At 39.8% G+C, this 25,360-nt stretch overlaps 2 protein-coding genes across 2 annotated transcripts in view; both read left to right on the top strand.

Moving 5' to 3' along the window:
• The window catches only part of LOC145449020 (peptidyl-prolyl cis-trans isomerase FKBP1A-like), a 408,653-nt gene that overhangs the window by 348,694 nt on the left and 34,599 nt on the right, over nt 1-25,360 (top strand). The gene's annotated exons all lie outside the window — the stretch shown is intronic.
• Nucleotides 1,474-24,134, top strand: LOC145449007 (protein fuzzy homolog). The gene is made up of 10 exons (XM_080327468.1): nt 1,474-1,633; nt 11,140-11,268; nt 15,554-15,706; nt 18,220-18,312; nt 19,547-19,632; nt 19,694-19,822; nt 19,928-20,136; nt 20,734-20,853; nt 20,915-21,008; nt 21,909-24,134. The coding sequence occupies exons 1-10, from the start codon at nt 1,567-1,569 to the stop codon at nt 22,200-22,202; spliced, it is 1,374 nt and encodes a 457-aa protein (XP_080183594.1). The 5' UTR covers nt 1,474-1,566; the 3' UTR covers nt 22,203-24,134.

The raw sequence follows: 25,360 nt of genomic DNA on the forward strand, positions 1-25,360 counted from the left end.
TACGAACACCGTCCATTGATGCTTTATAATGCATAAAAATGTACTAAATGCCCGTATACGAGTGGTAAATAGGCTGCAGTAGCCTAAATTTAATTGTAGTCCACAACTACACGGTAATATTGTTCTGCGGCCCGTAGCGTCTTTTGCTGTTAAAATGCGGCCCGTTACACAAGAGAAGTTGAGAACCCCTGCTGTAGAATAAAATGATATTCATGATCCCGATATTCTTTGTTGTATTTGTATTCCTTCAATAAAATACTAGTTCTTTTGTGGTAACTATGTGTGACTTATTTCATCTCGATGTTGCCTTGAGACTGGTATTGAGTTGGCGAACCCTGCTGTACAAACTGGTTGGATCTGTCTCTATGAGTATATAGAAAAATGTCCACGTCAACACACAATCTGTCAGAGATTCTCTTCACTCGGTGTTGCTCGACTGAAATCTTTTGCCACGGATATTTAGATGGGACAGAGCGATATCTCGTATTCTGCCGGGACAGAGCCATATCTCGTATTCTGCCTGCAGCAATGCGTTAGCCTGATGTTATTATCATGGAATTGTCTTCCATATACTTTTGTATTCCGAGAGCTCTAGTAATGTAAATCACTGACTGAGACAAGCCTGATATCACTATCGTGGAAATGTCTTTCACAGACTCTTATATTCTCTGAGTGATCTAGAAATGTAAATCACAAGCTACAGACATATTGACAATTTATTGCTTCGTCAAAAATAAACAAATTTGACTGGAAATCATGAAATCACATGTAAAGGTCTTATACTACTCGTCGCAACTATTGCAGTGGACTAATACAGTGCACTCATTTTTACAGAGGATATAGCTCAGTGGAGGTAGCAGAAGAAGTAACACAAATAGGAGTCGAGGCAATAATAATATGCAGATTGTCATATTAATATGTTTATGAGAGAAGTAGATGGAAATGAATGTTATAAATAACAAGTTTCTCACAAATATGCCAGTGTTACACAACCCTTAAATAAAATCCGTTCCATAGTAGCCTCTCCTATGTTCCAACGTAACACAATCTTTCTTTATAGCCTCTTGTCCTTTGCGATGGAAGCTACCGGTACCATTCACCATTCTCTCATTACTGCATAATGCACATAGGGACGCAACAATGAAGGTGTGAGACACCATTCGGCTTCGTTTTTACATGATATATGCAGGCACCGGCACATATAGATCCACAACTATAATGACCTACGTTACGCCCCTTCAAAAGTGACGGAGTATCAAAACCTCCGATCCGACATCTGGCCAGCCTTTCGTAACAATGGCGCCACCAATGCGCAGCCAGTGGAAATCGTCTATTTCCTGAGTACACGATACACTCGGGGTTAATCCCAGAAATAGTGATTTACATGATCATTCGTGGTGTTTCACGTTAGAGCGAAGATTCCACTAGAATTCCGCCAGGACCACTTCAGTACCCTGGCCTATACCTTCAATATTCAATTCTTTCGTTTTCATTTCTGCTTTTTTAGGCATCTTTACTCTAGTCTATAGCCTATGGCTTCTATCCCTGGATATTGATGGTGTGAGTATGGCTGAGCATATCATATGTGTGACTGCAGATGGAGGCTTACCACTTTTCTCCAGGACGAAACGAGGTACCTCACTACAAAAAAAATTGGACAAATTTGGTCTCAAATTTAAGACGTGGGGATGATCTGATCTAATTTTCATGACTATCAGTCTTACTGATGAAGTGAGGTCTTATAATTGAGACTGATTCAGCTTTTTAAGACCATATAAAATTGTCACAATCATTCGGTCTTAAAATTCAGACCAATAAAACGCATCTTGAAGACATATTTTACTTATTGAGACAGGTTTTGATTCATCCGTTTTTTCTGTCTTGTTTTTGCGACGAATTTCGCTAATCAAGAAGCAACATGCTCTGTGGTCTTTAAAATGCGACCAGAAAATTGACATGGGCCAAGAGCATAAGACACAACTAGCTTTTTGAGACAGTTTTTGATGTGTATGTATTTTTTGTCTGTTTTTTAAGACGAGATTTGGTAATCAAGAAACAATATGGTTTGTGGTCTTGAAAATGAGACCGGAAAGTTGTCATGGGAATTTTTCTGCTGAAAAATCGATTTGAGACCAAATTTGTCTATTTTTTTTTTGTAGTGTAGCATTGGAAATCAAAATTTTACTGAAATTTCGGTAATGGGTGAATCCATGTCTGATCAACCAAAAAATTTGATTTCGTCACCACATAGTGTCAGATTTTGCTGAAATTTGGCTCAAAACATGAAGTATAGCTCACTAAATCGCAATTATTTAAATGAATTTCTCAATTATTTTTAAAGTTATCGCATGATGAAAAACATGCTTTTCATGCCCATTCAGTCGTGAAATTGAAGGGCTGTTTTTAACTATATTTGGAATTGTCTGTAAATTGTCTGCTACTTTGACCTTAGAATGTTGTACACTTTGTTATGTTGTATAAATTGATCTATTCTATCATTCAAGTGCGAAATTAATGATTTTTGGTGCACTGCGCCCAGAATTTAGCTCAAGTTATAAGACTGTGCCTCTGGAAATCACTCGAGCATGACAAAATTTCAGGAGTCTCCCTCTCATTTCTGTCTACTTGAAAAAAGTTATATGAAGGGTGGCAAACGAAAGCTGTTGTAACATAGATTCCATAGGAAATAAGTTGTTATGTAATATTTACTTACAAAGTTTTGAAAACAGGGTATATTTCAGGTCATGAAAATGTAGTGATTTTCCTAAAAAATGATGTTTGATATTCTAGTTGCTGTGTTACCTTGAGACAAACTCCTGCATGTTACTCATTTTCTAGAAATTCTTTATTCTAACAGCTTTCATATGACATCATTTACAAAAATTTTGAAGCAGACAGAGATGAGAGAGAGACCCCGGAAATATTGTTGTTACGCTTCAGTGGTTTCTGGGGTTAATGAGTTACATTTTGGGATGTCAACCAAAAATCAGTAATTTTTGTCAGGACTGCATGATAGAATAGATCAATTTATACAAATAACAAATAGAACAACTCTCTAATTGTCAAAATAGCTTATTTACAGAAAATTTCAAATCGGCCTAAAAAATTACTTGAATTTCACGGTTGGATGAGCATAAAAAGCTTGTTTTTTATCATGCAATAACTTGAAAACTACTTGAGTAATTCATTTAAAATAAATTGATATTTACTTATATGCAGGGGCGTAGACAGGGGGGTAGAATTAAAGAACGTTCTACCCCCTTCCAGGCTCGATTCTATCCCGAAAATCCCAAGTCAACGCTACTGCTATAACAACATTTCTTCACGTTATCGCCTAATTTCAATTTGCTGCGCGCGACGCCGATCGCCGACGCTGATTACATGCCTTTTTCTCGTCAATCTCTCGTCTATGAAAGCGTGTCTATGCAAGCGTGAAAGACTGGGACGAAGTTAGCCATCAAATTCTAGCCATCAAAAATAAATATCAAAACTACTGTGTAGAGTACCGCAGGTATCGGATGTATCACCAGGATCAAGTTTCCGGCCATGCCGCGGGGCAGCCATCGGCCACATACGATGTTTCGACGTAGGTTACGGCGAAATACTTATTAAATTGCCTTCAAATCAATAAAGCGTATAAATACTCGACTGATTATATCGCATCACGTCATTTGTGAAACAACTAATAAAGAATATAAGCTCGACTAGCACCTCAACACTGTTTACTCAACACAGCTATCTCGCGAATGACTATCTCCATCATGAAATTTTCACAGCTGCAAGGTATCGCTCTGCTGCAAACGAAATTTCGCAAAATGTAGTTTTAGCACACAAAATCTGGATTTGACAAAACAAATATTGCTCCGACACGCTAAACGCCGTACCTCCAATGTCTCTAAACTATATGATACGCTCAAACAAACAGTCACTAAACTTAGAATCGAATCCATCTTCTCCAAACTAGAGACTGTGGCAATGAATGGCGTTCACATATGTATAGTTTGCAGGCCAATCTGACACCACACAAATTGTCAACTATCTCCAAGTGGCGCATTCAAATTTATCACGAAAAATATTCGACACCAATTTTCAGCGATATCCAAGTGGCGCAAGGTGTCCAACGGACCCGATACGCTGGACTGCACATGCACAGTCATAAAAATACAAATTTATTCACGAAAAATATTCGAAATTTTTCAAACTATACCCTGTGTCAAGGAATGGTTCTCAAATACCTATAGATTACAGTTACGCCTAGCAGCACACCAATTTTCAGCGATATCCAAGTGGCGCAAGGTGTCCAACGGACCCGATACGCTCGACTGCTCAGCGATAAAAATTCAAATTTATTCACGAAAAATATTCGAAAATTTTCAAACTATAACCTGTGTCAAGGAATGGTTTTCAAATACCTATAGCCTGTAGTTAAACGTAACAGCACACCGATTTTCAGCGATATCCAAGTGGCGCAAGGTGTCCAACGGACCCGATACGCTCGAATGCACAGTCATAAAAATTCAAATTTATTCACGAAAAATATTCGAAAATTTTCAAACTATACCCTGTGTCAAGGAATAGTTTTCATATACCCTTTATTTTTCCCACTTTGCGGTCGGTTGACTAAAAAAATGAAAAACAAAAAAAAAAAAAGGTCATCACTTCCGCTCAGAGCTCAAAAACACGTTTTTCACTCCACATTGCTTGGTGGATGACTAGAAAAAAAAAAAAAAGGTCTTCATTTCGCTCAGAGCTGAAATCACCGCTTTTCATCCGAATTACCCGCCGGAGCTTCACTTCTGCGCTATTTTGCGGCATATCACTCGCAATTTCCTCTATATCTGACCTCAATTTTCAAAAAAGAGGACAAAATCTCAAAAAAGAGGACAAAAGGGCGTCCTCCGAGGACACTTTCAAAAAAGTCAAAAAAGAGGACAAATCCCCTTAAAAGAGGACGTATGGTAAGCCTACTATAGCCTGTAGTTAAACGTAACAGCACACCGATTTTCAGCGATATCCAAGTGGCGCAAGGTGTCCAACGGACCCGATACGCTCGAATGCACAGTCATAAAAATTCAAATTTATGCACGAAAAATATTCGAAAATTTTCAAACTATAACCTGTGTCAAGGAATGACTTTCAAATATCTATAGCTTACAGTTACGCCTAGCAGCACACCAATTTTCAGCGATATCCAAGTGGCGCAAGGTGTCCAGCGGACCCGATACGCTAGAATGCACAGTCATAAAAATTCAAATTTATGCACGAAAAATATCCGAAATTTGCCAAACTATACCCTGTGTCAAGGAATGGTTTTCAAATACCTATAGCCTGTAGTTAAACGTAACAGCACACCGATTTTCAGCGATATCCAAGTGGCGCAAGCTGTCCAACGGGCCCGATACGCTCGACTGCTCAGCGATAAAAATTCAAATTTATTCACGAAAAATATTCGAAAATTTTCAAACTATAACCTGTGTCAAGGAATGGTTTTCAAATACCTATAGCCTGTAGTTAAACGTAACAGCACACCGATTTTCAGCGATATCCAAGTGGCGCAAGGTGTCCAACGGACCCGATACGCTCGAATGCACAGTCATAAAAATTCAAATTTATTCACGAAAAATATTCGAAAATTTTCAAACTATAACCTGTGTCAAGGAATGACTTTCAAATATCTATAGCTTACAGTTAAGCCTAGCATTACACCAATTTTCAGCGATATCCAAGTGGCGCAATGTATAACCAACCAAATATTAATAGCAGTGAGTGGTATTAAATGGAAAATAATAGTGAAATAATAATAAAATTGTGTGAATAAATCTTTTTTTACAAATGTATGTATCCATCAATCTGGATACGGCGGTATGAAATATCGACAAAAACGAAATTAAATGATACGAACATTCAAACAATAGTAAAAGAATAAAATAATAAATAATAATAAATAATGAAATTATGTAAATGAATAATTTCAAATGCCTATAGCACACAGTACCTTTACAGAGTACCATAACACCAATTGTCAGTGATATCAAAGTGGTGCAAGGTGTCCAGATGCGTGCCATGAACCAGGAAACTAAATTATAACTGACACACAATTATAATGGATACAATCATAGGATCATACTAAATTTCAATCCCAATGAATAAATGATAAATTTTCGAATATTTTTCGTGAATAAATTTGAATTTTTATCACTGAGCAGACGAACGTATCGGGCCCGTTGGACAGCTTGCGCCACTTGGATATCGCTGAAAATTGGTGTGCTGCTAGGCGTAACTGTAAGCTATAGATATTTGAAAGTCATTCCTTGACACAGGTTATAGTTTGAAAATTTTCGAATATTTTTCGTGAATAAATTTGAATTTTTATCACTGAGCAGACGAACGTATCGGGCCCGTTGGACAGCTTGCGCCACTTGGATATCGCTGAAAATTGGTGTGCTGCTTGGCGTAACTGTAAGCTATAGATATTTGAAAGTCATTCCTTGACACAGGTTATAGTTTGAAAATTTTCGAATATTTTTCGTGAATAAATTTGAATTTTTATCACTGTGCAGTCCAGCGTATCGGGTCCGTTGGACACCTTGCGCCACTTGGATATCGCTGAAAATTGGTGTGCTGCTGGGCGTAACTGTAATCTATAGGTATTTGAGAACCATTCCTTGACACAGGGTATAGTTTGAAAAATTTCGAATATTTTTCGTGAATAAATATGTATTTTCATGACTGTGCATGTGCAGTCCAGCGTATCGGGTCCGTTGGACACCTTGCGCCACTTGGATATCGCTGAAAATCGGTGTGCTGTTACGTTTAACTACAGGCTATAGGTATATGAAAACTATTCCTTGACACAGGGTATAGTTTGAAAAATTTAGAATATTTTTCGTGCATAAATTTGAATTTACATGACTGTGCAGTCCAGCGTATCGGGTCCGTTGGACACCTTGCGCCACTTGGATATCGCTGAAAATTGGTGTGCTGCTAGGCGTAACTGTAATCTATAGGTATTTGAGAACCATTCCTTGACACAGGGTATAGTTTGAAAAATTTCGAATATTTTTCGTGAATAAATTTGAATTTTTATCGCTGAGCAGTCGAGCGTATCGGGTCCGTTGGACATCGCTGAAAATTGGTGTCGAATATTTTTCGTGATAAATTTGAATGCGCCACTTGGAGATAGTTGACAATTTGTGTGGTGTCAGATTTGCCTGCAAACTATACATATGCGAACGCCATACATTGCCACAGTCTCTAGTTTGGAGAAGATGGATTCGATTCTAAGTTTAGTGACTGTTTAGTTGAGCGTATCATATAGTTTAGAGACATTTGAGGTACGGCGTCTAGCGTGTCGGAGCAATATTTGTTTTGTCAAATCCAGATTTTGTGTGCTAAAACTAATTTTGCGAAATTTCGTTTGCAGCAGAGCGATACCTTGCAGCTGTGAAAATTTCATGATGGAGATAGTCATTCGCGAGATAGCTGTGTTGAGTTAACAGTGTTGAGGTGCTAGTCGAGCTTATATTCTTTATTAGTTGTTTCACAAATGAAGTGATGCGATAAAATCAGTCGAGTATTTATACGCTTTATTGATTTGAAGGCAATTTAATGAGTATTTCACCGTAACCTACGTCGAAACATCGTATGTGGCCGATGGCTGCCCCGCGGCATGGCCGGAAACTTGATCCTGGTGATACATCCGATACCTTTGGTACTCTACACAGTAGTTCTGATATTTATTTTTGATGGCTAGAATTTGATGGCTAACTTCGTTCTGGTGCGTGAAAGGGGCATTGTTACATCTTGGCGAGGGTTAGCGATCAGCCTAATCCCTTTATTCTGAATGCAGTCATCGCGCAATAATAACATTTGTCGCGTCGTTCACGCGTTGTTTTCTCATCAACAGTTCATTGTAAACGATAACGAACATTAATAACAAGAAAATAACAACTTATAACTGAATGAAATCATGTTTTAAAGCAATCGCATCTGATTCGTGCTTTGCCGTTCTCAAGCCTGTTCCCCAAAACAGCGTGAAGACACAATACATTCGCATTTTATTTTTGACGCCATTGTTGTGCATTGTCTTGACCTCAATGACCATGTATACGTCATACTAGATTATGCCTTTAGTGATCGGTATCCCACCGGGACGCATTCAGCCTTCAATAACCGCGCCGAAACTTGTTTGAGATTCCCTCGCTTTGCGAATAAGTCATTATTCACACGCCGGTACAATTAGTATATGCGCCATGTTCGAAATGAATGGAATTAAAACGCAGAGAAGACGTTACTCTTACACGCGAATTGAATCATGTCAAAATTCATGAAGATATAACAGATTATGCGCTGTATAGATTGTTCGTCGTGAAATGTTGTTCTGGTAAATAAGATCTCCTGCACTGTCACAGGATGAGCGCGTGCGCATGGTAACATGATCCCCGTGCAAGTTGTTGATTGCTAACACCATCCCGTGCAAGCTGTTGATTGCTAACTCACTTTCAGTAATTAGATCCGCCAATTAGTTACGCTTTCAAAAGCGTACGGAATACAGAAGTCGCTATCGCTAAAGGTATGACGCATAGAGGCTCATTCTGCCCCCTTTATTCAGTTCTACCCCCTTTTTATCTCGGCTGGCTACGCCCCTGCTTATATGCACTTCATGGTGTTTTAAGCCAAATTTCAGCAAAATCTGAAACTTAAGAGATACCATATCTCTCTTTTTATTAATCTCAAATTGAATTACCCCATGGAATCAGAAGTATTTATGTAAAGTTAATTTTGAGGCAGGCTACTATCCGTCAAATATTAGTTAGCAAAACATGTCAGCCATGTTCCTCTCCAAACAAGCTTTCATATGACATGTTACTTTCCAATTTTCGTGTAGACAGAATTACGCTAGATATAATTGAAGTTCATGTTACGCATGAACGATTTTGAAAAGTGTCAGTTTATGAGGTGGGTTCTAAGTTAACCCCTGACCCCATTTGATTAAGCGACAATTTTCCCTTCAATAGCAAGAGTTTCTTCTATTCTATCATTAGACACCATAATCCACTCTCAAGTGCTTGACTATGCTGTTTTATAAACGTTACTGCTGTAATAGGTAATATAAAAGTAATTGAACTTCATGGTTGGGTGAGCACAAAATGTCCATTTTTAAAAATGCGATAACTTGGTGATGGGTGGACCAATTTTGACAAAATTAAGTTTGCTGCAGTCAAAACTGGATACCAGATTTACCCCTCCATTTTCATTGCAATCTGAGACCTAGTGGTAACGAGTGCGGTTGATTTGACATGGACTTACCCTAATGCTATACCCCTGTGGTTCTCAAACTTTCAAAAATACACAAAATGGTCCTTTAGCAATTTTGTGAATGTTTCAACAAGTCAGTGACATATGTTTGATTTTATGGTGTCATGTGGTAAGTGTAGCCAATCTTTTGCAAACAGCTAGGTTTGGTTGCGTTTTTGAGAACGTAACTCTAATATCCTCAATCACGTTCAACCGTTTCAAATTCACATTTAGCCCTCGGAAATAGTGGTCTTGTGGTGGTCCAAAATGTTTATGATCAAGTCACAAACACGATGAAGATAATCTGACCATTGTAATAACTGCATTTTTTCATACATTTAACCTGATGAATCGATTACCAGTGAACTCGGCACTTGGTGAACTCGGCCCTAGGGAAATTTTGTATTAAAAATGAATTATGATTCTCAGATAAGGAAGAATCGCGCGTGCCATGGTAGATCTCGCAGAGGTACCGGTCACCTTGATTGGTTACTGGAATGTTTGCCGGTGAACTCGGCACTAATCTTGGGATACCCTAACCCCAACTTTGACCCTAACCCACCTCCAATCCCCTTTCCCCCAACCCTAATATCCCCCACCCACAACCCTAATATACCCCTTTCCCCAACCCTAATCCTGGGATACCCTACCCCAACTTTGACCCTAACCCACCTCCAATCCCCCTTTCCCCAACCCTAATATCGGCCTAATCCCAACCCTAATACCCCGCCTCTCCCAACCCACCTCCGATCCCCCTAACCCTAATATCCCCCAACCCTAATCTTGGGATACCCTAACCCACCTCCAATCTCCCTTTCCCCCAACCCTAACATCCTTCTCCCCAACCCTAATATCACCCTTTCCCCAACCCTAATACACCCTTTCCCCAACCCTAATACACCCCACCCCAACCCTGATATCCGTCTCTCCAAAGGCACAAAAAAAGCAATTTATTTTAAAGTTTATAAATTTTTGTTCGTGTTCATGGGAAACATTTATTGGTGATCATGGTGAACACTTTTCGATCTCCTACTTCGATCCTACTATGAAGAAGTGCCCAATCTTCCTCCACCATTCTCAAGTACTCTTCTTGTGACATAATAGCTGTGGGCCACAAGCGATGTGCTGCCACATGCTGCAATCATCGCATTTCAAGGCAGCTTGATCCTGTAAAACTTCGTTCTTACATAAAACACAGAGATCCATCTTCTCAAAGTCGTACGTCCGTCCCTCGCCAAGTCAAATCAATGCTGAGCCGGAAAATATGGAAAATTCCAATAGTATAATTGAAGGTTTCACAATTTTCGTTCACTCATCCTGACGACAGTTGAGGCACTGGCTCATTTGCCTCCCCTGATGCATTACACCTTAGAGTGGGTATATACTGCTGTAGTGATCATGTTTGGCTCCACCTACGCATGCATAAGAAGCATCGAACCTACGTTCTCGTAACTGAAGTTTCGCATGCTCTAATAAGGCAACTTGCATGATTAGTTAGAGTTTTCACGGAGAAAATGTGACGCACACGACGTATCCCGTGGGGTGAGCTCGAATTAGTGCTACCATGACGTCATGAATTTTCAATTGTGACGTAACAGGGGAAAGACATGTGTGGCTCTTTGAGAGTTGAAGTGGAAAAAATAGGGTCAAAATGGCTCTTCGGAAGAAAAAGGTTCCCGATCCCTGTCCTCTATATATTATACTGTTCTGTGAATGTTCCCTATAATACTGAACTTGGGCACCCATGTCAAATCAACAGCATTTCTGGGAACCGACCGGACATGGCGTTTCCTAATTCCTGGAGATTATGTTGATCATTTGATTTTTCCTGTTTATATGCAGGCATTGCACCTCTACCGTTTCCCGTTATGGCATCCTTAAACGGTGTCCATCTTTTTGCAAGAAATCGAGATGTGAATCTTGTAAGAACTTCAACAACTGATCACACTATTGTATGGAAGACATATCAAGGTAAACTTATTTTATGTATTGTAGTTATTATTACGGTATATGTAGCCTACATTGTAGCCTACAAAAAACAAGTAGACTATAGGTGTGGGACACTACCATATCATGATATGTGATATAACAAACCATACTTGCTCTGATTAAAATATGCAGCTTCAACCATTCAGGATATTATCTAAATCTTGGATCAAGAGTAAATTTGTTGAAAAAACAGGGATTTGAGGTCTGTGTAACATATTTTGTGTGATCATGTGTACGGTCTTGGTCATCGTAGTTATTAGGCATTGGGGTTACCTTGTGTTTTTTAATATTAAACTTTTCATGATCTTGATAATTGATAAGTATTATCTGTGATATGGGCCATGCGATGGGTTGGCATATGGACCAGTGGAGGTAGGCCTATGTGGATTAATGGATAAAGTTTAGTTAAGTTTAGCTCAGCCTATTTGTCGCATCATTCCCCACAAAACATATTAAATAGGCCTTCATATTCATTAGGATTGAATAGTGTATTCATATTGAAATGAACCCGAATATTTTCCGCTGACACTCATCAGGGTATTTGTCAGATTTCATGTTGTTGGGAGATGCCATTCGCACTTTCATTTGGGTGCCTTGTAGTCGCCTTATATCAGAATATGCCAACCAAGCCTGTGCCTACAGAAAGAGTTTGTGTACCATCTAAGAATAATAGGCCTACATTGAGCTTAAGTGAGCACTCTCTCCGCCCTATTATTCGAAATTTCATGCCGGTGATGTCATTGTGGGTCGTGGACATATTAGCATGCGACACAATAGCAAGCGACACTTGAGCATGCGACACTTGAGCATAGCGACTTTTGGTCATGGCGACTCGTGGGCATGTAGACACATGAGCACAGAGACATATTAACATGAGGACATATTAGCATGGGGACACATGAGTATAGGGACACACGAGCATGGATACACGTGAGCATAGGGACACATCAACATGGTGACAATTTAGTAAGTGCCACTTGAGCATGGTGACACATGAGCATGCGATACATGAGCCTTGACGACACATGAGCATGGGTACACAAGAGCATGGGCACACATGCGCATATGGACACATGGGCATGGGGACACCAGAGCAAATGTGCACACGAGCATGGGGTCACGTACGCATGCGACACTTGAGCATGCGACCCGTCTACATGCAGACACTTGAGCATGCGACATTTGAGCATGCGACCCGTCTACATGCAGACACTTGAGCATGCGACACGTGGATATGCAGACACTTGAGCATGCGACACTTGCGCATGCGACACTTGAGCATGCGTCACTTGAGAATACGTCACTTGAGCATGCGACATTTGAGCATGCGACACTTGAGCATGTGACATTTGAACATGCGACACTTGAGCATGCGACATTTGAGCATGTGACACTTGAGCATGTTAGACTTGAGTATGCGACATTTGAGCATGCGACACTTGAGCATGTGACCATATAGATTTGTGTGAAAAGCTTCAAAAATCGCGGTAAAGCGATAAAGGTTGTCATTGCTCCACATATATTGGAATCGCGTTTACACGTATCAGGCGAACTAAAAGAATATATCCTTTTGTGAGACGAAAGCGATTCCAAATTCGCATTTCGACACGGGACTTATTATTTTATTTTGCGGGTCTCTTTTGATAGGGAAGTTTTACGTGCCATGGGTGGGTAGGGGGAACATTAGGGTTCGAAGTGGGTTAGGGTCCATGCTGTGGTTAAGGTATCCCAAGATTAGGGTTGGGGGTGATGGATATTAGGGTTGGTTAGGGTTAGGGTTAAGGTATCCCATGATTAGGGTCGGGGATTATGGGTATTAGGGTTGGGAGGGGGATATTAGGGTTAGGTTTATAGGGTTGGGAGGGGGATATTAGGGTTAGGGTTATAGGGTTAAGGGTAAGGTATCCCAAGATTAGGGTTAGGGTTTGCGTTAGGGATAAGGTATCCCAATACCAGGGTTGGGGGTGATGGATATTAGGGTTGGTTAGGGTTAGGGTTGGGGTTAAGGTATCCCAAGATTAGGGTTGGGGTGATGGGTATTAGGGTTGCGAGGGGGGATATTAGGGTTGGTTAGGGTTAGGGTTGGGGTTAAGGTATCCCAAGATTAGGGTTAGGGTTTGCGTTAGGGTTAAGGTATCCCAGGATCAGGGTTGGGGTGAGGGGTATTAAAGTTGGGAGCGGCGATATTAGGGTTGGAGGAGGGGAGATATATTATGTTCGGACTGGTATAAATCCATGATTTTGACGCTAGTTAGCTACACACTAATATATGAAAAATGCTCAAGTGGCGCATGCTGAAGTGTCGCATGCTCAAGTGACGCATGCTCAAGTGACGCATGCTCAAGTGTCGCATGCTCAAGTGTCGCATGCTCAAGTGTCGCATGCTCAAGTTTCGCATGCTCAAGTGTCGCATGCTCAAGTGACGCATGCTCAAGTGTCGCATGCTCAAGTGTCGCATGCTCAAGTGTCGCATGCTCAAGTTTCGCATGCTCAAGTGACGCATGCTCAAGTGGCGCATGCTCAAGTGTCGCATGCTCAAGTGTCGCATGCTCAAGTGTCACATGCGCAAGTGTCGCATGCGCAAGTGTCGCAGTGTCGCATGCGCAAGTGTCGCATGCGCAAGTGTCGCATGATCAAATGTCGCATGCGCAAGTGTCGCATGCGCAAGTGTCGCATGATCAAATGTCGCATGCGCAAGTGTCCTCATGCTCATTTGTCATCATGCTGATATGTAACCATGCTCATATATCGCCATGTACAAGTGTCAACATGCTGAAGTGTCCCAATGGTTATGTGTAACCATGCTCACGTGTTACCATGCCCATATGTAACCATGTCGATTAGTCTCAATGCTAATGTGTAACCATGCTCAAGTGTCGCATGCTAATCTGTTTCCATGCCCATGTGTCCCCTTGCTCATGTTTCACCCTGCTGATATGTCCCCATGCGCATGTGTCCCCATGCTCATGTGTCCCTATGCTCATGTGTTACCATGCTAATGTGTCCTCATGCTATAGCGTCACATGCTTAACTGTCGTTTTTCATTGTGTCGCATGCTCATATGTCGGGCAACCGTCATTGTGATATGATTGTTGATATACTATGTTCTTTCCAATACTCTGCTAGTTCCTGAAGATTACCCCTGACAAGTGTCAGCCGAAAATATCCGGGTTCATTTCTAAACTATTCAATTCTATAATGAAGTTTGGTAGTCTTTTCCTCCAAGAAGCTCTTCAAATATTCATTAGGGCTGTTCAATTTTCAAATTTCACTGGCTACATGATAAAATTGTTAGGTTACCGAAAAAACGCTGCACACCAACTTTTTGCTCAAATTCCAACCAGTGGAAGCAAAGTTATTATAGTAGAAAATTTTGGATTTATTTAATAAAAATCAATATATATGAATAAAATTTTCAAATTTTACTGACCACCGCATGAAACTGTTGGATTGTCTGAAAAAAAGCCGATGCGCAACAAATTTGGCTCAATTCCAACCCGTAGAAGCGAAGTTATTGATGTTGAAAATTTAGGATTTGAAATCATAGTACTTACGGTTGGTAGATCTATGATAAATAGTGAAAGAATTTGCCACCGTAAATACTGTTTTTACAAATCCTAAATTTTCACTACAATAACTTCACTTCTAGTGGTTGGAATTGAACCAAATTTGTTGTGCAATGTTTTTTTTCAGACAACCTAACAATTTCATGGGGTTGTCACTCAGCCAGTAAAATTTGAAAAAAAAAGTTATTTTTGAACAACTCTCATTCGTACGCCCAGCAATGGGCATAAAGAGACGGAAACTTCCTGATTGCTGATAAATCTATCGTATCATAATAGTAGGGTTACCGTATTTTGGAAATCTGAAAAGAGGACATTTTTTCCAAATTTTCAGACTTGCAATACCGGAAGAAAATACTGAAAATATGGTAAATTTTGCGTACTTCATGGTCGGGTGACTGAAAATAAATTGAAAAAAAAAGGTCAACTTTCTGGCTCGAACCACGAATCGCGGTTTTTCTTTCACATTATCGGTTGGTTGACCTAAAAAAAGGTCAACTTTCTGGCTCAGCTCCAGAAATAGCCGTTAGAGCGTTACTCTGGTGCTGATTTACTGTATCTCAGTCAAATTTGGCACTATATTTAACCAAAAATCAAAATAGAGGACATTTGGGCGTAAACATGTCAATCATCATCATAGTCTGCATTGTCATTTGTAGATTTTGATTGGTTTTGTAACTGCAATTACTGAATTTTGTTTCCAGACAGCATAGTTCTGATATCCATGATTCGGAATCGGAAGTCTGCACAAGCTCCTGATGATTGTCCGAGTTATCAAACGATTGATGCAACAATATCGGATGCACATTATTTGAAGATTTTGGATAATATCTTTCACACACTAGTTCTGATTATTGGTGAGTTGAAGGCTGTGGAATTTGTTAATTTTAAATTTGTCCGTCTCGGGATGAACAATAACAATCAGCCGATTGAGAACGTATTTCAATATCGTCGCTTGTGTAATTGTAATGAATAGGCTACCTACACTTACATGCACCATCCACCACTCACCACCGAGTCAAATCCGAGTCCAAGTCATCGAGGAGAGGGTCGAGTCCGAGTCATGATATTATGACTTGGGTCCGAGTACAAGTCAAAGTGTTGACTGCTCAGTTTCCAGTTAAAATCTTGTTGAAGTCACTTTTTATAACTCTGTTTGGTGATAATGAATGGTTCGCATTTATAATATACTAATTTTCCTCACTTTCTCACATTTTCTGGTCGCATTTTCAAGTACTATTACCAATAGATGAAATCCGTATAGGGTGGTTACTTTACTATTCGTCAAAATTACAATGAAATGTCAGTCTTGGCCGTCTTCGTCTTGAGTCATATGACTTGGTTCGAGTCATGCGCAATGACTCAAGTCCAAGTCGAGTCAATATACAGTGAGTCAAGTCATTACAACCCTGGTCCAAATTATGTTATGATCTGTTTCATGTAGAATATTCACTTATGTGATTAGTAGGGCAAGTTTTTGCAAGTTTTTTACACCTTCCGATAGTTTCATAAATACAGAAAAGTTATGTAGCATGGTGCTTTGAGCTGTTTGGAGGATCCTTATATTGCAACTTTTCCCAATTTTTTGGGGCAAATTTTTGTAACTTTTTCCATTTTTCATGCAAATTCTTGCAAGTTTTTTTTCTCGATTTTTCATGCTACTAACTTTTAACTGGAAATATTTGGCACCATAATGTAAATAGATCGCTTGATTATTTCACTGTCGTTAAAATTTGCAGTCATTTCTGATTTGACCTTCATAAAGGCTGGACCGCCGAAAATTATATTTTCACTGGATCAATTTTTTCAGGCTATTGACTTTTTGAAAGTCGCCAACACTGCGTTTTGCCACAGTGCCTTGGATACGGATCGGTTCGAATATCTCATACCCTAATCATTTCAAGGAACTTGCCCACAAATGCGAATTTTTAGTGCAACTTTTGTGCAAAATAAATGCAACTTTCCATGATTTGAATGCAACAAAACTTTCCCAGTGATTTTGATTAGTATATGCCAGGGGTGTCCAATCTTTTTGTCCATAGGCCACACACGGTTTAGAGGTAATTGTGCACTAGGGTTGCCTACGATGTAACAATGCGGAACGATTTTTCATATGGCTATCAGAAATTTGTAGTAGCCACATTTGATGTAGATACTTGTAGTACTTGATATCTTCCTGGTTCTGAAACACTAAAAATCTGTGGTATGGATATACCTAGGAATGCTGTCCATCAACCCTATAATTCTATGGCCTGTATCTCGCATTAGCAACATCAATTAACCCGAATGTTGCCTTCGTAACTTGGCACAAATAATACAGCACATATAGTATTATGATATTTGAACACAACATTAGCCGAAAGGCTCACGCTTACTAACACTAGGGGACTCAATGTCAACTCTAGTCGATATGCATCGGGGGCACAGGTGTAACTTTCATTTTGTCAAAACTATCTGAGGGTTGTAATCAAGTCGCACGGTTCCGAGTCAGAACTCAATTTCACTTTTACAGTTTTCATTCGTGTCAAGTCCGAGTCCAAGGGAGGGTGCCTAGGATCGAGTCCAAGTCATTGTATCGACTGTTCAGTTCCAAATTTGAGTCTTGTGAAACCCACTTTTTACAACTCTGCTTGATGATACTGATTGCTTCATATTCACAACATACGGTACTAATTTTTCTCACTTTTTAACAGTCTCTGGTCGCATTTTCAAGTGCCAGTACTGATAGAGGAGAGAGAGATATGATATTCTTTCTCGCCTGCACCATCGAGATGCTTTGGCGACGGAGTTGCGATACGGCCCCATGAGGTCATCTAGTCAGCGCCCCCGTTTTTTTTTTTCTCCTCCATGCTATCCGTGATTGCTGAGCGCCTAGCAGGATAGCTGCGGATACCATTTTTCGAGTCTTTGGTATGACCCGGCCGGGGATCGAACCCACGACCTACCGCTCGAGAAGCCGGACGCACAACCATTACACTATCTCGCTCGGAAATACCAATATTGCGGTGACTTAACTATTCTTCGCAATTATAATGAAATGCCTGTCTTAGTCATCCGAGTCTAATGTCTTGGTCATGGTCATGCACAATGACTTGAGTACAAGTCTAGTCAATCCATTGACTCAAATCGAGTAATTTTTCATATTTCAAGAAAATGACTCGAGTCATTATAACCCTGCTTTTCTGGTGGCAAATTTCACTGATGGTATCGACATCGTAATCACATGGAAGTGAGAATTATATATACGCTACAGGTAGTCAACTTTTTGAATGCGTTCACTAGGGTTCTAATAACAACAATATGTCGTTACTTACAGTTTTATTTTGAATCTGTAATTATAGCAATAAGAAGCAATGCAAATGTTGTTTAGGCCTTGACGAATTATGCAAGCACTCCAATGTTGACAGATTGAAGAAGGACTTGCGTGCGTGCCACAAGCTGATTGACTCGTTCTTGGATCCGTGTATGTATATTGTATACTTGTGCGGTAATTTAATATGAAAGTAGCAGGCCTCTTTCAAGCATCAGTATCTAGGATAGAAGCCAACTTTTATCCACAGTCAGGTAGTTAGTAACTCAAATTGGAGCACATAGATATCTCTGTCCATTTTCATCTGTGTTTCACGGTCAATTATGTTGAAATTTGATGATTGACGAAATCTATTCATTAATCAGTAATTATTAGGGCGGTTTTTTTTTACCAAAAAAAAGAGAATTTTGACCTAAAAAAACTGAATTTTGACTTTTTTTTACCTAAAAAAAACTGAATTTTGAGTAACTTATGCAAATTAGGTGTTTTCCCAAATAATGTCAAAATTGTACCAGTTATCTACATTTCCGGTTGTAACTGGCTGTCCCAACAAAGTAGTTTGGCCTGAAAAAAAACGTTTTTGGCATAGAAACAGGCAACTTTGTACATATAAAAAACAATATTTTTACTTAATCTGGCCCTATGAAGAATTGCAGTGGTTGCAATACGTATTATGGTGGAGATAATTTTAAAAAAATTGTAGTACGAGAGATACTTTCCTATATTCTTGGATAAAAAGTGCATGTCCTTACTTGTCAAGGACGTTCAACAGCAGCAGTTGTTGGCTGACAACACTAAAGTTGTGCAATGTGCATGCACTACTGGTGACACACCATGTTGCTTCATTCTGACAATATTGTCTATTACAATTTTTCATCATGCGCTTCTCAATATAAGAATGATACCCCAGTTAGGATATTGCGATACGTTGACTATAATACCATGTCCACCTATTTGTTTCATTTGACCGTTGATGATTCAGTATGAGCAGACAATTAGCTGTTTACAACAGTAGGCCTATAAAGTAGGCTACAAGCTGTAAAATATCAAATGATACGTTCACCGACAGTGCAAAATCTACGATACAAACGAAATAAAGACGTCCAAAAAAATTTTGACTTGATGAACAATTTTGACAAATTTTGACCTAACGCTACAATTTTGACAGAATTTTGACAAATTTTGACATGTCAAAAAAAAACCGCCCTAGTAATCATCATTTGTGGCCTAAATTTCATATCGTTTTTTGAATCCTCTTTTTCTCAATTCAACTATTATCTTTCATTTTGTTTCAGGTCAACATCAGTGTGCTGTGCATATTTATGCTAATCAATATCGTCTTGACTCGCAATATGCAACTTTTAGCCAGGTGCTTTGATTTTGTCAGATCCCAATTGCCGCACCCCTCATCATTTTGGTGTTATCTCCGGTTGCATTGATACAGTTCTTTGCGACGAAACTTCATTACTGCAGGTGATTGGACAACACCATCCTATAGTTTTTTGAAATAACAAAAATGATGTTTTCTTGGCAGGAACATTTGAATGCTTTTGTAGAAGCAGCCTCTAGTATGTATGGTTGCTTGATTGGCGGTGGCAGGGTGGTGTGTGCGACAGAAAAATGGTGGATGCTCACGGGGCAGGAGTTGTCTCTTCTCGGCCGGGTAAGCTTCTAGGAATCTAGTGCTTGCTTGGACGTCAGTTTTACCAGTAATGTTTTCCTCATTTTCTTGGTCGGATCAAAACCCGCAAATTCTATTGTATTTCAGCTCATCGACGGACTGAATCCATCTGCGACTTGCTGTGATATACCAGTATATTTACCTCACAGTAGCGCCAACGTTCCGCATCGTTTGTTGATATTCTCATTGATTGCAAGCAGTGTTCACAGCAGCCTTGCAGAAGGCGGTGTTCGAGTGTGCGTCTTGTGTGGACCGGAACCGTCTCTGATGGAAGTTCAAAGCAGGCTTGTCGAACGGTAATTATCAGATTTGATCTTTTTGTTTTTTTAATGATTGTGGTTGTGGCTTATGGCAGCATTTACCATTTAGCGCAGTTCATAAATATTTTAGGCCGCAACCATCTGAGTTTCATTGGTATCTCGCAACCCACGCCTCGCACGTCAAAATAATGCATTTCAATATCAGTAGCCTATGATACGTTTTTTGCGAGCATGTATGACATAGAGAACGTGCAACAGTCGTACGTAACACATCTGTATATCGAACATCTCTGACACACGAGATTTCAAATTGGGGTGCATTATTTTCCTGTGGGTTATCATTTGCACTGCATTTGTACTATAGTCTACTCAGATTCCAAGGAAGGGGCTATTCGGCGCCGATCATTTTGACGATAGGACGTATCAATTTCATATATTTTAGCCAACCAGCCATAGTCAATTTTGGTCAGTCATGCAATGCCACTGAAATGATGTGATTTTCGATTCATTTGTGTATATTGGAATGATCGTAAATAGTTGCTACTACATGCACAGTTGAGAACCGCAGTTTCCCATCCTCATATCGCTGTTCAGCACACAGATGGTTATTTTTCCTCATTTCTACGTTTCCAGATTTTGGCGTTCTGGAGTTGACACATTACAGAAGTGTGTTTTATCCTGCGAGAAAGGCATACCACGTCACGTGTCGAATAGACTACCAGCGGGCCTACTGGCCGTTATTCTCATCAACCGGTGTGTAGTGTCGGAATTCATTCTTTACGGCACCGTCAAATCAATGGCATTCTGTTCTCAGAGAAACCTGTCAGTGTGTTGTATCTCTCTTCCCGAACAACTCTGAAAGTCTTACTGAGAGAAGCATTGCTCCGCCGACTGAACTCTCTGCTCAAGTATATGTTAGGCCTACTTTTGGCATGCCTTTAAAAAATTTTCCTACTTACATTGCTACATCACAACCAAAAGCGGACACATATTGAATAATATTCAATAGTATAATCATATTGAAGTGAACCCGAATATTTTCAGCTGACACTGGTCTGTGGTAATCGTCTAGCAGAGAATTGGAAAGGACATTGTATACCAACAATCTTATCACAAAATCTGACGTCACCAGCATGAAATTTTTAATAAGAGAGTTTTCAATGTACTATATTTAGATGGTACACAAATTCCTTATGTTCACAGTATATTTTAATAAAGAGTCAACTCAAAGGCATACAAATGAAAGTGTGAAAGGCCCCTCCTGACGAAGTGAAATCTGTCGTCTCAATAATTTTTCGCACAAGCGGGGATCATCTGTTTGATTATTATTATTATTATTTGTGTGCTGTTGACTTTCATCAAAATACACCAGCCACGGCTGTGTCAACAAAAGGAGTTCTTTCGCCATCTAAAAATAGTACATTGAGCGCTCCCTTATTCGAAATTTCATGCTGGTGACGTCATATTTCGTGATACGATTGTTAAGATACAATGTTCTTTCCAATTCCCTACTAGTTGCTGGCGATTAATCCTGATGAATGTCAGCCGAAAATATTCGAGCTCATTTCAATAGGAATATACTATTCAATTGTATATTGAAATTCTGTACCTCCAAAAAGCTCTTCAAATATTGAATAGTAAACTGTAATATAAAGAAGTGCTCTGCCACCCACTTGAAATAGCTTGGCCAACCACGACCCACTGGTTAGGAAGCACTGTTATTTATATACTATATTGAGACTACATCTTTAAATGGTTTGATCAACGAAAATGATCTTTACTGTTCTGAAATATTTTATTTCTTTTAGGAGCTACACAAATTCCTACGCGAGTTTTACATGGATGTGGTTGGTACGACATTTCCTCTGTCTGATGATATAGAACTGGACGGTGATAACTTTGACTTGTCGAAACAGATTTCCGCTAACAATGTACAATGCTCGTCACATTATCAATGTCTTGATACTCATAAGGTATTTGCATTACAGCGGCTACCTCACCAAATATTTTGCTTATATCACCCGACTGCAGTCCCTAATTTTGCACTTAGAGAGCTCACCGTGAATTCTTTGGATCTGTTGACTGCAAGTGGTTCATTCTAAGGCAGATGGGGTGATATGGCCAACCTTTTTGCTGTTAATGGCCGCATTTCGATTGCTCATGTGGCCTACATCTGCATTCCGGGGCATAGTCCTAATGAACTAGCTCAGAGGTTCTTATACTTTTTAGACCGCGACCCAAATCTGACTTTTAGTGGTATCTCGCGACCCAAGCAACACACACCAAAATGAATGCATTTGGGTGCCGACCAATTATATCAATAACGAAGGGTTTGGCCACCCAGCGACGGTCAATTATCGCCTCCGAACTTTTTGGCACCGCACTTTGCCCAGCCGTATGTTGGCCCAACGCCATATATTCATGTGTCCAAGCGTGGACGGGTTTTGGCCTCATAAACCGGCAACCACTCGTTGTACAACTCTACACTAAAGCGTCCCAGGTCTCCGACGGTGTTTTCCAGAGAAACCAATGTTGAAAAAATCTTATCATGAATTCAAACCAATTTGTTTAATACAAAGGTCGGCACATTTTCATGATCAAGTCATGTTGTGGTGGCGACTTCTCCGCGTGTCTCGCTTATTGGCCGTGGTACCAAACTCAGTGACCTCTGATATGCTCAAACCAACTACAGTAAATCGCGCGAAAAGCGAACATATTTTGTTGTTGCAATGACCTCAACTAATATTACATACATATTAAAGGACCGCTCTGGTACCGTCGCGACCCAAAATTATACCCTTCGCGATCTATGTTTGGGTCGCGACCCATACTTTAAGAACCACTGAACTAGCTGGACGCCAAATACCCATGTAAAACTGTCCATGTCCATTTCAGGTGAACTCCGGACCAATCTATTCATTCATATCGGCTTACTATACGCATCGAAATAGCGAGCGTACATGTTATGGGATTAACGAATGAATTTCATAATTATAATTAGTAGATTCCCATATTACTATCAAACATTTATCCTATCTCAGCCCATGTGATCAGACTCACCGGTAGAGTGGAATTAGAGGGGGTGTTTTCGCGAATTTTGGGCAAGTTATAAATGACGGTTCTTCTTTGGACGGGCCAATTGTTATTATAGTCACTTTGTTGTATGCTGTTATTTCTTGACCTCCCATCAGAATTGTCGGTATATTGGAATCAAAAAAGGGAGGTGAACCTTGTATTGAAAAAGATAATGAATAATGAACACGTGAATTAGAATCGGACTTGATTTCAAACATTATGCCAACTGAATCTTAACGATTTACTCCATGACCTGACATGGTAGTGAATTAAAAATGACTCGGAACCTCGTGACTTGATTTCATCACCAGCTGTACGTATCGCAGCCTTTACCGGGTTATTTATTTATTTTAAGTGTACTGGTTGTACGAAGGGAGGCTTGGCTCAGGGTTGTAATCAAGTCGCGAGTCCATTTGACTTTTATAGTTATGACTCAGGGCAAGTCGAGTCATTTTTAATTCACCATCGAGTCCGAGGCAGTGAGCAGTGGATCAAGTCTGAGTCGTAGTGTTATGGCTCGATTCCCTAGTCATAGCATTCACATTTCAGTATCGAGTTATAGTCAAGTTCTACTCACTTTAGTTGAAGTCCTGGGTGATATCGAATGCATGTTTATTCAAACAGAAAGACAGTTTCTGGGCCTATTTTTCAATTGTTGGTTTTGAAATTCGAGTCAATACACAAATTGACTCGATTCGTCACAATTCTGACTTAACTTGAACAGTGAACGTACAGCCGATGAGCATGCAATTGAATATTCCAGTTATAGCACTAGTCTTGCAATTTCCATTCCCAAATGTACAATAGTACTCATCCTGAAATCCATCCAAAGACTAGTAAGATATATTCTAGTGAATGGAAACCTGGTGCTTTTTTACCTGTACGATTTGTTTGATGAAATTGCTAATCACAATTGCTGCTGTGACTTTTTTTCAATAAAATCCAGTTTTTTCTGCAGTGTTGGCGTCAAATTCATTTGACATATGTCAATAGGCAAACTAACAGAGAGCGTCTTCATTTTTATTCAGCCGAAATACAGAACAAGCAGTCGACAGTGAAGATGATACAGAAACACATAGGCATCTAGGCTTCGGTATTGCGTAACGGATAGAACTGAGTTGTACCTGAGGTTCCAAGTAGGGCTGGAGTGGTGGGAAATTGTTTTTTTCGTTTACTGGAATGTCAATGAAAGTCAGTGCGATGGTCTTTACCGCCGTGGAAGCCGTCTAGCCTGGATTAGTATGACATATCGTAGCATACGCAACATGTAGAACTATAGATAACTAACCTACGTAGGTTAGTTATCTATAGTAAAACAGAGCTACGCACGTTAGTTAGGGTTACCATTACGATACGTCTCCCTTCTTCAGGTTTTTGACAATGTCCTCTACTGCTAGGATAATGGACAGATTCGACTGGACATGGGCATAAATGACGCTAAATAGCTAATACGGATGTTCGATGACCCATATTCGGAAGTCGATTGAAAGTGACGACCTTTTTTTATTTTAGTCAACACCACTAAATTTAAGTAAAAAGCGGCTAAATCGGGAGTCGAACGAAAGTGATGACTTTTTTTAGTTAACACAAATTTTCCAGCAAAGTAGCAAAATCGGCTGTTTTCAGTCTCGATCAACTAACTTTTCTGATTTGGTAAGAGTGTAGGCCTACTCATTTCCCGATTCCAAAATATGCTAATTAACCCTAAAGTTTGTTGAAATGACATATCTGCGAAGTCGCGGTGCAAGCCACAGCATTGTCACAATTATACAATGCAACGGGTATACAGTAGCCTAGTAGAAAAAATACCGAATTTATTTGATGTGATTTCGAACTGGCATTTGTGGTTCCATAAAAAGTAGCCTACATATTAGAACAGTCCACAGCATCCATAGTGTTATGATATCATAATGAGTGCTGGTTATCGAATACCGACTTGAAGCCTCATCAAAATCTAATCCATCAGGTAGGCCTAGAGCAGAGGTCTCAAACTCAAATGTGTTCGCGGGCCAATTTCCTAGTTTTCGATGACGTCGCGGGCTGCAGCATCAATAATAGGGTTATTCAATGTATAATTTCGGACTAGGCCATATTTGACCGGACCTTGCAGACAGGCATTCCACAAACATCTTGGAAATGTAGCCTAATTTGCTATTTTACTATTCCCGCTTGACACGAAAAACTC

This window comes from Botryllus schlosseri, chromosome 10, assembly GCF_051294905.1.
Source record: "Botryllus schlosseri isolate E-star chromosome 10, Bs_hap1, whole genome shotgun sequence".
Lineage (NCBI taxonomy): Eukaryota > Metazoa > Chordata > Ascidiacea > Stolidobranchia > Styelidae > Botryllus > Botryllus schlosseri.